Genomic DNA, 13040 nt, shown 5'->3' on the forward strand with positions numbered 1-13040 from the left:
TCGGCAGGCGGACTCTCAACCACTGCGCCACCAGGGAAGCCCTGACTGTACCTTTACCTCATTCCCTGGACCTCAGTCCACTCTTCACCACTCTGTGGCCGCAGCCCCGAGCCTTTGGGTGTCTGTCTCCAAGTCCAATTAATCGAGCAAACTGTGACCACCAGTCGAGGGGCCGGTTGGTTCTTATTCACATCTTCCCACTCCCCAAACCCCGCCCCGCCCGGTGAGTTATCACAACTATCCCAGCTATCCCAGAACACAGGGTAGAAGGAAGTATGGCTTTGGATTATAGATTGTGTAGAGTACCTTTTTGTGTTCTATATTATGGCTTTGTGTTTATATATTTGTGTTTATATAGGTATATGTTATTTCGGTAGGTATATATACATATGCCAATCCCGTCTCTCAAACCGGGTCCTAGTCTCATTAGGACAAAGGGGCCGTGCTTTATGCTTCTTCGTAATCATCAGTGGCGCCAAGGACAGTTGAGGGCAGTACTGTGACTTCAGAAAATTCCTTAGTGGAGCAGCTTCTGAGCACATAGTTTAAGGGCTACTCACTCTCAGCGCAGGTGCCCTTCCCTTTCGTCTCCCGCCTCCCCACTCCCCACTCTGGGATCCTCTGGAGCTTCATTAAAACACTTCCCATTATCCTCCGAGCCACCACAAACCTGTTTTACCACTTTGTCACCCTGCAGCAGCATTGAAAATTCTTGTTGCTTGGTAAGCTGACGCTGAAACCCCTAAGACAAGCCTCCTTTCTTTCCCCTTCCCTCGCCCGCCCGTTTGATATGGGGCCCAGATAAGACTGCATCGCTTGCTCTGGCTACCCACACTCCTGGCCGGAAGCCGGCCCCGTGTTCACTGTGGAAAAAGTGAAACCATTCTGCTTTAATGGGCACCTTGGTAGAGAGGGTTAGGGATGTCGCCGCAAGGGACAGATGGCCTAGGTTCAAATCTCAGTTCCCTGGGAACGTGGAAAAGTGGCTTAACCCCTCTGAGCTCCTGTTTCTTTATCTGAAAAATAAGTTGTTGTAAACACTGAATTGGAAAATCCACATCGAGCGCGTGACTGTGCCTGGCACATAGGGAGAGCCCAGTGAGCGGAAAAGGGTGGTGACCTCTAGCTAGTTGCCTGCTTGCGCTTGGGAAGGAACTCAGATGAACTCTGCATCCTCCCTGGGCTTGAGGCTGCGCTGGGTATGTGCTTGTGTACCAGTCTCCTCGTCTCTACTCCCTTTAAGAGCAGTTTTTTATTCTGCCTCACTGATGGGGCTGAAAATAGACCCGCGAGACCCCCTAGCTTGTGAGCGTCAGAGCTTGGTTTGGAACCCGGGACTCTTGGATTTTGAAGCTCGTGTGTTAATACCTCCCTTCCTGGTATCATCCCAGATAACCCCCTCCCCAGACCCAGAAAACATCAGGCCCCTTACCCTCTCGCTTGGGACCCTTTTCAGTGTCTAGTGGGGGATGACCCAGTCACTTCGTGGCCTCCTCTCTTTTCAGAACCTGGGGAAAGCTGAATCTCATCCCTTTGTTCACTTCATGGTCAGCAAACTCAGTTTTAAAAAGCAAAAAGGTTGCTGAGGATTGAAGCATACCTCATAGAGGAGCCTGGAAAGAAAAATCAAGCCCAAAGCTTGGGATTTGGCCCTGTCAGCTGCCCTGAGCCCTCGTCAACAGGGAAGTCTAGGCCCACCAGCCCCGTGGGAGGAGGAGGGCAGGACAGCATCTTTCTGCATGTCCCCAGGGCCACCCTGCCCAGGTGAGGGTTGTCTGGACAAGTCCAAGAGGAGCCGGCCACCGTCAAAGCCTTCGCCTTGCGTCTCTGTGGCTGCCCTGTGGCTGCCGGGTGTGTGAATCTCTCAAGTGCTGCGAGAAAGGACAGCTGTGTAATTTGGAAATCCTAAAACACACCCTCTCCTTCCCACCAACCACGCAACTTTTCTTTCCCTTAAAAAAAGAAAAAAAAAGATTCATTCACTGAGTGCATAACGGTAACCCTTTGTTCTCCCCCCCCCCCCCCCCCCCCGGCCCCCACTACCTCAAATATAGCCTCCACAAAGCTACAAGAGTGATCTACCTATAATTCCCCTGCCTAAAACCCCATAGGATAAAGGCCAAGCTCCTTATTATGGTATATAAGACTCTCCATTACCCAACCTATGTCCTCCTCTCCAATTTCATCTCCTACTACTCTCCACCTGAGAATCTTGAGTCATTATATATCCCTAATACCTGTTATATCACTTGGCATACTAGAGGTGTCAATATGTCAAAAAATATTAATTGAACCAAAGTAGATCTACTAGAACTATTTAGACCAAATTCCAAGCCTGGGTTGCTAAGGCCACTGAGAGCCATCAGGTAGAAGGTGCCTGAGGATCCTGAAGCCCGGCAGACAGACCGCGTCTGTCCCCTCCTGAGGATTCAAAGCCACCTCCCCCAGTTGGCAGAGGACAGCCACGCACAGACCCTTCCCCAGAGCCCCCAGCCCTGTTCAAGCAAACCGCGTCTCCCCTGCACCCCTTTCCCATTTGGGGCAGGGCCACCTCGGGTCCCAGACACTCGGCTCTGCTGGGTAAAAGCTCCCTGTAGACTAATTTTTCAAACTAAATCTGAGACCAGTCTTAGCTGACCGGGCAGGCTTGCCCAGGCCCAAGTCCTCGAAAGGAACAGACAGGCTATTTTTAGTGGGAAGACATAACTGGGGCTTTGTCTTCCCGGCACGGAGGAGGCTGAAATAACGGAAGGGGGAGGGCAGAGCTGAGACCGCATGTTCCCCCCACCCCCTACCAACCCACTCCCCTGCTCGCAGGCCGCGACAATGAGGGCAGGATGGCAACCTGTGATTCCCCAGTCAGGTTATTTTTAGCCCAGGACACTTTGGCCTCTAGCAGGAAACCAGAAAGGAATGCCTATGAGTGGTTTCTCATCCTGAAATAATGGGTTTGTGGTGTTCCCGTGGACTGTAAAACTTCCTTCTCTTCCCCGGGACCTGAAACCTTGGCCCTGGCCTTTGATGAGAGCGTGAAGCACTTACATTTTCTCTCTGCCCTTCAGAACCTTTTCCACAGCACAGCCCTCCTTCCCCAGAGGGCTGGGCTCCCCACCACCTCTGATTTGTCTGACCTTCAGCAGACGACACCGTTACCCTTCGCTTTTTTACTCCCATCGTCCCCCATCAGAACGAACCTGTGTGTAGGGCCTGGATCAGCTGGGAAGCTCCCAAGGATGGAAGTATTCTAACTCCTCACATTTGCCTGGTACTCCCTAGTTCCCCACCTGATGTTCCATCCTTATCCCATTTGACATTTCCTCACAGCTCCGTGAACATGGGCCGGGCAAGATGACATTATCCAGGTTTTCTCAGGGGAGGAAACTGGGGCTCCATGGGCATGAGGGCCATGCCCAAGGTCACACCACTAAGTGGTAGGGCTGGAAGTTCTGCATCCTTCTAACCTTTCCTTCCCTGTGGCCATTAACGAGAGGAGCAAAGTCATCCCTGCTGTTCTCACCAGGGATGACTTTGCTCCTCTCCCCCCAAGAGACATGAGGTAAAGGATGGAGACATTTTTGGTTGTCACACCTCAAGGTCAGGATGCTGCTAGCATCTAGTGGGCAGACACCAGGGGTGCTACCGAACAGCCTACAATGCGCAGGACTGCCCTACAACAAAGAAGAGTCTAGCGCCAAGAATCCTGAGGTCGAGAGAGCCAGATTAAAGGACATGAAAAGATGTTCAACATTGCAAATCATCGGGAAATGCAAATCAAAGACCACAATGAGCTATTACCTCACACCTGTCAGAATGGCTCTCATCAAAAAGAACACCAATAACAAATGTTGGTGAGGATGTGGAGAAAAGGGAACCCCTCCTACACTGTTGGTAGGAATGTAAATTGGTGCAGCCACTGTAGAAAACAGTATGGAGATTTCTCAAAAAACTAAAAACAGAGCTACCATATGACTCAGCAATTCCACTCCTGGGTATATATCCAAAAAACACTAATTCAAAAAGATACATGTACCCCAACGTTCATAGCAGCATTACTTACAATTGTTAAGGTGTGGAAGCAACCTAAGTGTCCGTCAACAGATGAATGGATAAAGAACATGTGGTATATGTATACAATGGAATACTACTCAGCCATGAAAAAGAATGGAATTTTGCCATTTGCAGCAACATGGATGGACTTGGATGGCATTATCCTAAGTGAAATAAGTCAGACAGAGAAAGACAAATACTGTATGATATCACTTATATGTGGAATATAAAAAATACAACAAACTAGTGAATAAAACAAAAAGAAGCAGACTCACAGGTATAGAGAACAAACTAGTGGTTACCAGTGGGGAGAGGGGAGGGGGGGAGGGGCAGTATAGAGGTAGGGAGATGAAATCATGTGGGTGAAACTTTTGAAAATTGTAAGATACTATAGAATTTAAAGAATCTTTCATTCAATAAATAAAGTAAAATAAAACAAAATAACGCTAAGGGGGAGGAAAAAGACTGTTCCATGCCAGATACTAAAACTACACAAACGTATTCAAGCCTGTCGGATCAAGTCTAGGACATTACCACATAAATTATTAGCACAACATACTGAGTGCAGTGTCACAGCTATGCACAACGTGTTAATGAGAACACCTAGCCCAGCCTTGGAGGACTCAAGGATGTAATCAGGGAAGGCTTCCTGTAAGAGTTGACTTCAAGAATGGTGTTGCTTCTGCAGTCCCACACTATGGGACATTTGCAATTTGACAGGGACCTTCTGTGCCTTATCCAATAGTCAGGACCTGGGGAAGAAGGGTATGCAGGGAAGAGAGGAGACTTCTTCCAGGACTGAAGCACTATGGTCTATGCTTTTCTTGTGGGGAAACCCCATCCCTCGCCCTGTCTCTGTCTGACCTTTCCTGTTGACTGTCTCCTAGAATCGATAAGAAAATGTCTGATGCTCAGGGCAGCTACAAACTGGACGAAGCGCAGGCTGTCCTGAGAGAGACAAAAGCCATCAAAAAGGCCATCACCTGTGGAGAAAAGGAAAAGCAAGATCTCATTAAGGTATGAGAGTTCCCAGTGATGTGGGCCCCATCCCAGTTTCTCCTGAGCACCTTCCTGGGCCAGGGCTCATGTGGGCTATTTCCACATGCTGCAAGATCTGTGAGTTCTCCTCACTAGTTCTCTTGGGCTTTTAGTCTCATTTTACAGAGGAGGAAATAGAGGTTCAGAAGCATGAAGTGACTTGCCTAAGGTCACACAGCTAGTGTCAATGGCAGAGCTGGAACAGGAGCCCTCTGGTCTAGTCTAAAGGCCACCTCCTTGCCACTAGCTTTAGCCATCTGGCTTATTTTGCACAGAACCAAATGGAGGGAGGTGGTTTCAACATTACCTCGACATCAAAATGTAGCATCTTTATAAGCATTTCATTTCATGTTCCAGCTCTGTGCTGGGAAGTGACAAATGATGACAGATACGATTTAATATCTCAGGCAGTAGTGCCAAGCACTTTGCAAGCACTGTGCCTCACTTATCCCTTACATCAGTGCTAGGTTATCTCCATCATACAGCAAAAGACTGCACAGATCAGAGAGTAAGCGGTAGAGCCAAGATTCAAACCCATGGACTCCTGACTCAGAAGCCCATTCTCTTAACCCCTGTACATCCCACCTACCCTCAAAGGAACTGCCTCCTTGACCTCTGAGATATTCTATTTTCGTTCCCATCAGCAGATGAGAAGTCAAGCTCAGAGACACTGTAAATGACTTGGTGAAGGAAGCTTTGCACTCTGTGAGAAACAGAATAATTTCATAGCTCCTGCCCAGGACTGCAGCCCAGTGACAAGACATTAGCAGACAGTGAGGCATGTTCCGATCGTGTTTAGCAGTTAAGAGTACCAAGCCGGATAGACCAAAACCAAATCCTGGTTCTGTCAATTGCCAGCTTCTCCCTGTAACAACTCCCTCGTGGATAAAATGGGGGACAATCATAGGTTACTCCTCGCAGGACCGTGGTTAGGATTAAGTCAGATCATGGTAGAGCTGACAGTTATTGAGTATTGACTGAACTAGTGGTTTACACTGGTCATCTCGTTTAATCAATATGATAGCCCTGTGAGTTAGGACCCGTGATTATTCCCATTTTGCAGGAGAGGAAACTGAGGCACAGAGAGCTTCATCAACAAGCTCAGACCACACAGCCAGGAAGTGGCAGAGCAGGAGTTCCAGCTCAGTCCGTGTGTCTCCAGGGCCAGTGTCCACACTGGTTGACCCCATGTAAAGGGCCTGGCCCAGTGCTTGGCACCTACTCACTCGTAGCTCTTTACAGGCTAAGTGGGATGTCTAGGGGGAGCATGGGTTCCTAGTAGATTCATAGAGAGTGACAGGTCCAGAGCTCCCTCCCAGGAGGGTGCGTCGCCAACCCTGTCCTCCGTTCCAGAGCCTCGCCATGCTGAAGGACGGCTTCCACACCGACAGAGGGTCTCACTCTGACCTGTGGTCCAGCAGCAGCTCTCTGGAGAGTTCAGGTTTCCCGCTGCCGAAACAGTACCTGGATGTGAGCTCCCAGACGGACATCTCAGGAAGTGTGAGTAGACGGCACGTGCTGCTGCAGGCCCCCAAGGGACAGAGTGCCCTTCTTGTTACGCACCTGAGGAGCTGGCTGGTGACTATCTATGGGCCTGGCTGCTAACTCAGCCTTCGGGAGCTCCGTTCTCTTGCAGACCTCCTGGCCCCTGGATGACATGAGATGATGACGTGGAGAAAAAGCCAGCACTGACTCCCTGGCCACGTGAATGCATCTCTAGATGCTGCACAGAAAGTATGTTTGAAGGACCAGGCGTCTTTCTCTGGTTTCCTTCATGCTAATTTGCAGCGCCATTCTGTTGTTCTTTCACCAGCTGGGAAACAGGATGTTTCCCTCCTGTTCATCCCAAAACAATGCATACAGCTTTCAGACAGCTGCTTGCCTCCCAGTTCAAAAGCTCAGCCCGGTCAGGGTAATGAATGGTGCAAGTGCTGTCCAGACGTCGCTCCTGAAACTCTTAGAGCAGGACTGACCCACGGCAATCCATAACTTTGAAGAGCTTTTGTTTTCCGAGAGCAGGTGACATTGAACCAGCCTCCATGGCTAAATGCTATTCTGTCTGGTCTCTGTAGTCGTGTTCCCACTTGTGAGGAGAAGCTGTGTTCACGTCTGATGGGGTGAGCCTTGTAGCTTCTTGCCACTCCCGACAGAGCGTGGCATGGCAAACGGGGCTGCGCTCTCCTTCCCCACACCACCCATGTGTCCAGCTACAAGCCACCTGTGGGCCGAAGTATTTGTGAAGGAACTGTGTGCCTTCTTCCAAGTTCTGGGACCTTCCTCTCACTCACTCAGTGTTGCACTCCTGACTTCAGTGTTGCACTGAGTGTCTGGTGGGCCCCCTCCCCAGCACGCCCAGAATGGCTGTCTTGTGTATTTGCTGTCCGTGTTTCCTCCTGACCAGCTGTCCGCCATGCTTCTGGTGCTTGAATGGGCTGCAAGCCATTTGGGGCCGCAAGATGATATTCTGGGCCCTCGGCTTCTCTTCTAGAAGTGTTAAATGTCTGAGTTTGGGGCTCTTCCCATGCCTTAAGGAGAGAAAGTGTTTTTCCCCTAACTAGCTTCCCTGCAATCCACACAGCCAGCTCAGTAATTGGGGACTATTTTTAGCTGCTTCCCACACAAGCTGTCAAGTCTCTCATGAGCTCCTGAAACCCAGCTCAGCACTGGCCACAATAGCCATATAATTCCCGACTTGTTCTTTCCTCCAGTTCGGCACCAGCAGCAACAATCAGTTGGCGGAGAAGGTGAGATTGCGCCTTCGATGTGAAGAGGCTAAGAGAAGGTAATTAGAGGCTGGGGGCTGGGGGTAGGATGGCCCCAACAATGATAGCTACCATTGTAGAGTGTCTGCTCTGTGCCTGCTTTTTACACATCTCATCACGTTTAATCCTCACAAAGATTGTGAAGGTATTATCATCTTCATACATTCATCCTCTCTGAAACTCAGGAAATGACTCAGCCAGGGACACTTAGCTAGATGAAGAATGGAACTATGCTTTGAACCATACTTTAAACCTCAAAGCCTCGTAATCTTTCCACTTGCCCGCCTGAAAATCAACCTCTAAAATCGGGGTTTACCAACAATCGTACAAGTAGTTTGGTGTGAAGGAGCACAGCTGGGGTTTTAGCAACAGGCTAAAAAGACTACGGATACTACCCACTTCAGTGTCTCCTGCTCAGCTGGGAACAAGCTGTGTTTTTAAACTGTGTAGACACCAGGGACTTCAGATGTTCTGTGGCTTCACAGAATCCTAAGCAGCTGGGTTCCACTGCCACAAATAAAATTAAAATAGTAATCAAAGCTGACATTTCTAGAGCATCTGTAACGGTCCACGCAATGTGGACAGGAATCTTGATAGAAACTATTCAATGGAAGATGCAAAAAAGGAAATTTGTTGGTTACTGTACTCCAAACTGCTGCGGTAACTAGCTTCAGGCACAGCTGGATCCAGGGATTCAAATGATGTTACATAGACTCAAACGCTCTCCTTTTCTTAGCCCTGCTTGCCTTTGTGTTGACAGACTTTCCTGTCAAAGCAGAAAGATGACCCCCAGCAATTCTAGGCTTACATACTACCAGGTTAGAAACCCCAGAGGACCTACCTTTCACAACTGTTTTAACAAGCTTTGGGTTTGAGACTCACTGGCTTTTCTGGGAGAACCAATCATTATTGCAGGGTGGGAGGAATAAGAATTCTATGAAGGTCCAAGCATGGGTCACATGCACGACTCTGGGAAGGGGACTGAGGTCAGCTTTGTGGGAACCAAGTGACTTGAAAGTACGGGAGGACTGATTTCCCAAAGAAAATTTGGAATATTGTTAACAAAAGAAGGAGAAGTTGGGTACAGTTCAGGTGGGAAGAAACACATCCTGTGCACTATTTCAGCTCCCCCTAGAGGTCCAGCAAAACAGCACGATTTCTACGTTTGGACAACCACTTCTTGTCCCCTCTGAAGGCGACCACTCTGAACCCTGGATCTATTCCAGTTTGCTGGAATGCCTATCTTAGATGATCTGTTATGGAGAAATGAAAGGACTGAAATCTTCCCTTTGGGGTTGAGCCATTAAACTTCTCATCACAGAGCTTCCTGGCTCATCCTTTATCCAGCTTTGTGCCTCCCCCTTCACCCAAAGGTAGCTGAGCACATTATTGACCGTGGGATTTTTGCAGAAACTAATGCCTGTGGCCGTACGCAATACGTCTCCGGTCAAAAATGTGTTAAGTATAAAGAATAGAGCAGCCTGCTGAATGGGAAAGCAGAGGCTGCAGGTCTTGAAGCAGGGAGGGCAAGTGGCTATACAACGCAAGGTCTGATCATTGTATGCCGAGTTTTGTCACATGTGTGTTTCTTGGCAGTGAGTCTAGCAGATTTCATCAGATTCTCCTAAGGATGTATGGCTAAAAGTTTAGGGGTCACTGGCATAAGGAAAACGCCACCAGAAAGTACATCCAAGAAAGCATCAATTACCCCTTCAATGTCCCATGTGTAGTGGAGCCCCTGCCAGACCTGGCCACACCACTCTATCCTTGAAGCAGCTGGACGGATAACAGCAGCTACAGAGTTATCCCAAAGCCAGTTTTGATGGATTGCTGTATATGTGAATATGGAATTTAAATTAATTAACTCTGAGAATCCCTGCTGAGACACTTGGCTGGGGAATGAGCACATGTAGATGTGTTTCTCTGTATGGAGTTTTCACTACACAGCATGGAGATCTTGTCCCCAACAGTGTTTTGAGTTTGGTCACATTGTTTGCAGATAAGATTGAACTGTGACATCCCTGGTGGTGCAGTGGTTGGGAGTCCGCCTGCCAGTGCGGGGGATGCGGGTTCGATCCCTGGTCCGGGAGGATCCCACATGCCGCAGCACAGCTAAGCCCTTGCGTCACAATTACCGAGCCTGTGCTCTAGAGCCCGCGCGCCACAACTACTGAGCCCGCGTGCCTAGAGCCTGTGCTCCGCAACAAGAGAATCCACCGCAATGAGAAGCCCGTGCACCGCACTGAAGAGTAGCCCCCGCTGCCCGCAACTAGAGAGAGCCTGCACACAGCAACGAAGACCCAACGCAGCAAATTATTTATTTATTTATTTATTTAATTTTAAAAAAGATTTAACTGAGGGTCCAGAGGTCTGGAACCTCAGCAGATATTGACCACGTTTATGACCTGCAGTCTTAGGTGAGCCATATCCTCTCTGGCCATCTGTCCAACAGGGTTGCCACCAGGTCCTATCCACCCTTTAGGGATGGGGTGAGGCTAGGACAGTGATAGCTAAAAGCACTTTGCAAAGACTAAATCCTAAAGGATCACATGATTGCTTTTAAATATTTGAAGCAATACTCTTAGCAATACTGTGAATCTTAATTTGATCCAACAATAATCATACCTAATGTCTATGTAGCGCTTGGCATTATATAAAGAGCTCTTAATGATATGTTTTCACTTGGTCCTCATAACCCACCTTGCAGGTACCATCATTATTCCCATCTTACAGATGAGGATACTGTGTCTCAAAGCAGTGAAGGGCTCCCAACTCCTTCCTGTAACACTTACTAAGGGCCTGCAGTGTACCAGGCACTGTGCTAGAAGCTTGTGTTACCTAAATGATTTCTTAAGAAGGTCAGAGCCAAGACTCCAACCCAAAGCCTCTGACCTCAAATCCGCAGCTGTTCACCGGGTATTGCCGCCACTTTCTAGATTGAGAACACAAGGTTAGCAATGACAGTATTTGCTGTGGTCGTAGTGGGCCCATGACTGCCACTGGTTCAGCACTTATGTGCCAGACACACTGAACACATAAGTGCTCATTTTCACACCAATTCTGAAGGAGGAGTAACTGTTCTCTTATATACAAGGCTCAGGGAGTGTGCCCAACATTACACACCTAAGAAGCAGTGAAACCAGGGAATAAGCACAGTGACAGTGGAAACATTCACTGCGTGCTTGTTTAGCACGCGCGAAATGTGCTTGGACATTTTACGAATTATGTCATAAAACCTTCAACCGTTACCCCACAAGGAAGGAAGTTTTGTTATTCCCTTCAGAGAGACGAAGAGACTTGCCCAAGGTCACCTAGCTAGTGGTAGGAGGCTATTGCCTGGCGACGAATCCACCTCTACTCGATCAGGCTTCGTGTCCCTGCGGGCAAGGACACTGCCTCTACCCTATCCCCCTGCAGGGCCTACTCACCGTTGGCACATGGTAGGCACCGCCTACGTTTGTTAGATAAAAAATCTGTTCCGTGAGACCACACCGCTGATTCAAAGGAAGTCAGTCACTGTCAAAGAGGATGCTCTGAGAACAGCGTGGCCTCCCTGGACCATGTAACCTTGGAAACACAGTCTGTCCCGCTGCTCCCGCATTGCCCTGGGCACACCGGTCACGCTCACCCTCTTGGCCCGCAGGATCGCCAACCTGAAGATCCAGCTGGCCAAGCTCGACAGCGAGGCCTGGCCGGGGGTGCTCGACTCCGAGAGGGACCGGCTGATCCTCATCAACGAGAAGGAGGAGCTGCTGAAGGAGATGCGCTTCATCAGCCCCCGGAAGTGGACCCAGGGGGAGGTGGAGCAGCTGGAGATGGCCCGGAAGCGGCTGGAGAAGGACCTGCAGGCGGCCCGGGACACCCAGAGCAAGGCGCTGACCGAGAGGTGGGGCTGGGCTGCGGGCCGGGGTGGGGGGCCGGGGCCCTTCCCTCCCTGCCGGTCCGTCCTCCGGCCCCCAGCGGGGTGGGGAGAGGTGACGGGGACAACCTGGGACTCCTGGGCTCCAGCCCGAGGACACTCAGTTTAAAGATCTCACCGCTTTCCAAAGTAGCGAATCTGGGGAAGTGACTCAGCATCCAGCTACCCCGGAACTTTACACAGGGAGTCGCATTACCAAAAAATCTGCTTACCTGCAGGTTTTCAGAAATTATCTTCTGACTAAGATAAACTCTATGTGATTTAGAGCAGTCGTTCTCCAACTTTGTGGCAGTGATTCACATTGTATTATTATCTCATAGACAACAGTTTCACAAAGCAGTGCATACTCTTTCTCTGTGTGACAGCCCTCTGATATTTTCTTTTGTGTTGCATTTCTTTTCATGCTGGTCATGACCCACTAAATTGATTTCGCCACATGCTAGCAAATTGCAATTTGCAGTTTGAAATACACTGGTTGAGATGGGGGTCGCGAACTGAGATGTTTATAGGAGTCAAGCAGGTGATATAAATGCCAGAGGCCCACCTGGCCGTGGGCCATGTTAGACTGGAAGGTACAGACCCCACTTGTCTAAAGCAGGCGCCGTCTGCAGCCAGTGGAGGTGCAGGCCCCAGGCTGCCAGAGGCCCCCATATTTCAAGAAAAGAGTTGTTTGGAATTTTTTTTTTTTTTTTTTTTTTATTGGCAACTAATCCAAAAATTTTTTTAAATACCATGAGGGCTAAATCAGCTTCATCTGTGGGCTTAATTTAACCTGAAAGCCACTGGTTTCCGTTCTCCGGTTGAAGCCTTATAACAGACTTTACTACCTTCAGTGTCTCACCAGCCTCCACACCCACAATGCACGAAGCACAACTCCGTGCTCACAGTGGGCCCTACAATCCCCAGTTTCTCATTCATTCATTCATTCTGTCCATCAGCCCGTTGTTTGTTCATTCATTCATGTAAGAAACGTCTTGTTGCACATATTTTGTGTGCAAGGCAATTTGGAGGATTCAGAAATGAATAAGTCACGATCCCTGCCCTGATACCCTTAAAATCTATTCAGTTATTTTCACTTGCTTTTTGGCAGCAGACTTTATTGAACAAGGCCCCTGCCCTTAAGGAGCTGGAGTTGAAGATGGTGATTTTCAGACTTGTTGGGGGAGGGGGAGGTGGGGGAGAGGGGGAATTCCTCTTTCCAGTGAAATCAGAGGCAGAAGCCCAGTTTATAAAGCAGATAAATTTGTCTGGACCCAGTGGCAGCAGGCCAGGCG

At 49.1% G+C, this 13040-nt stretch overlaps 1 protein-coding gene across 1 annotated transcript in view; it reads left to right on the forward strand.

Annotated features, from left to right (window-relative positions):
* Positions 1-13040, forward strand: part of WWC1 (WW and C2 domain containing 1) — a 151037-nt gene that overhangs the window by 97950 nt on the left and 40047 nt on the right. Inside the window, exons 6-9 of the mRNA XM_007447821.1 lie at positions 4935-5064; positions 6439-6585; positions 7794-7867; positions 11491-11733. Of these exons, the coding sequence (XP_007447883.1) occupies positions 4935-5064; positions 6439-6585; positions 7794-7867; positions 11491-11733 (594 nt within the window). The remainder of the gene's footprint in view (positions 1-4934; positions 5065-6438; positions 6586-7793; positions 7868-11490; positions 11734-13040) is intronic.

This window comes from Lipotes vexillifer, unplaced genomic scaffold (assembly GCF_000442215.2).
Source record: "Lipotes vexillifer unplaced genomic scaffold, Lipotes_vexillifer_v1.1 scaffold370, whole genome shotgun sequence".
In the NCBI taxonomy this organism is placed as follows: Eukaryota; Metazoa; Chordata; class Mammalia; order Artiodactyla; family Lipotidae; genus Lipotes; species Lipotes vexillifer.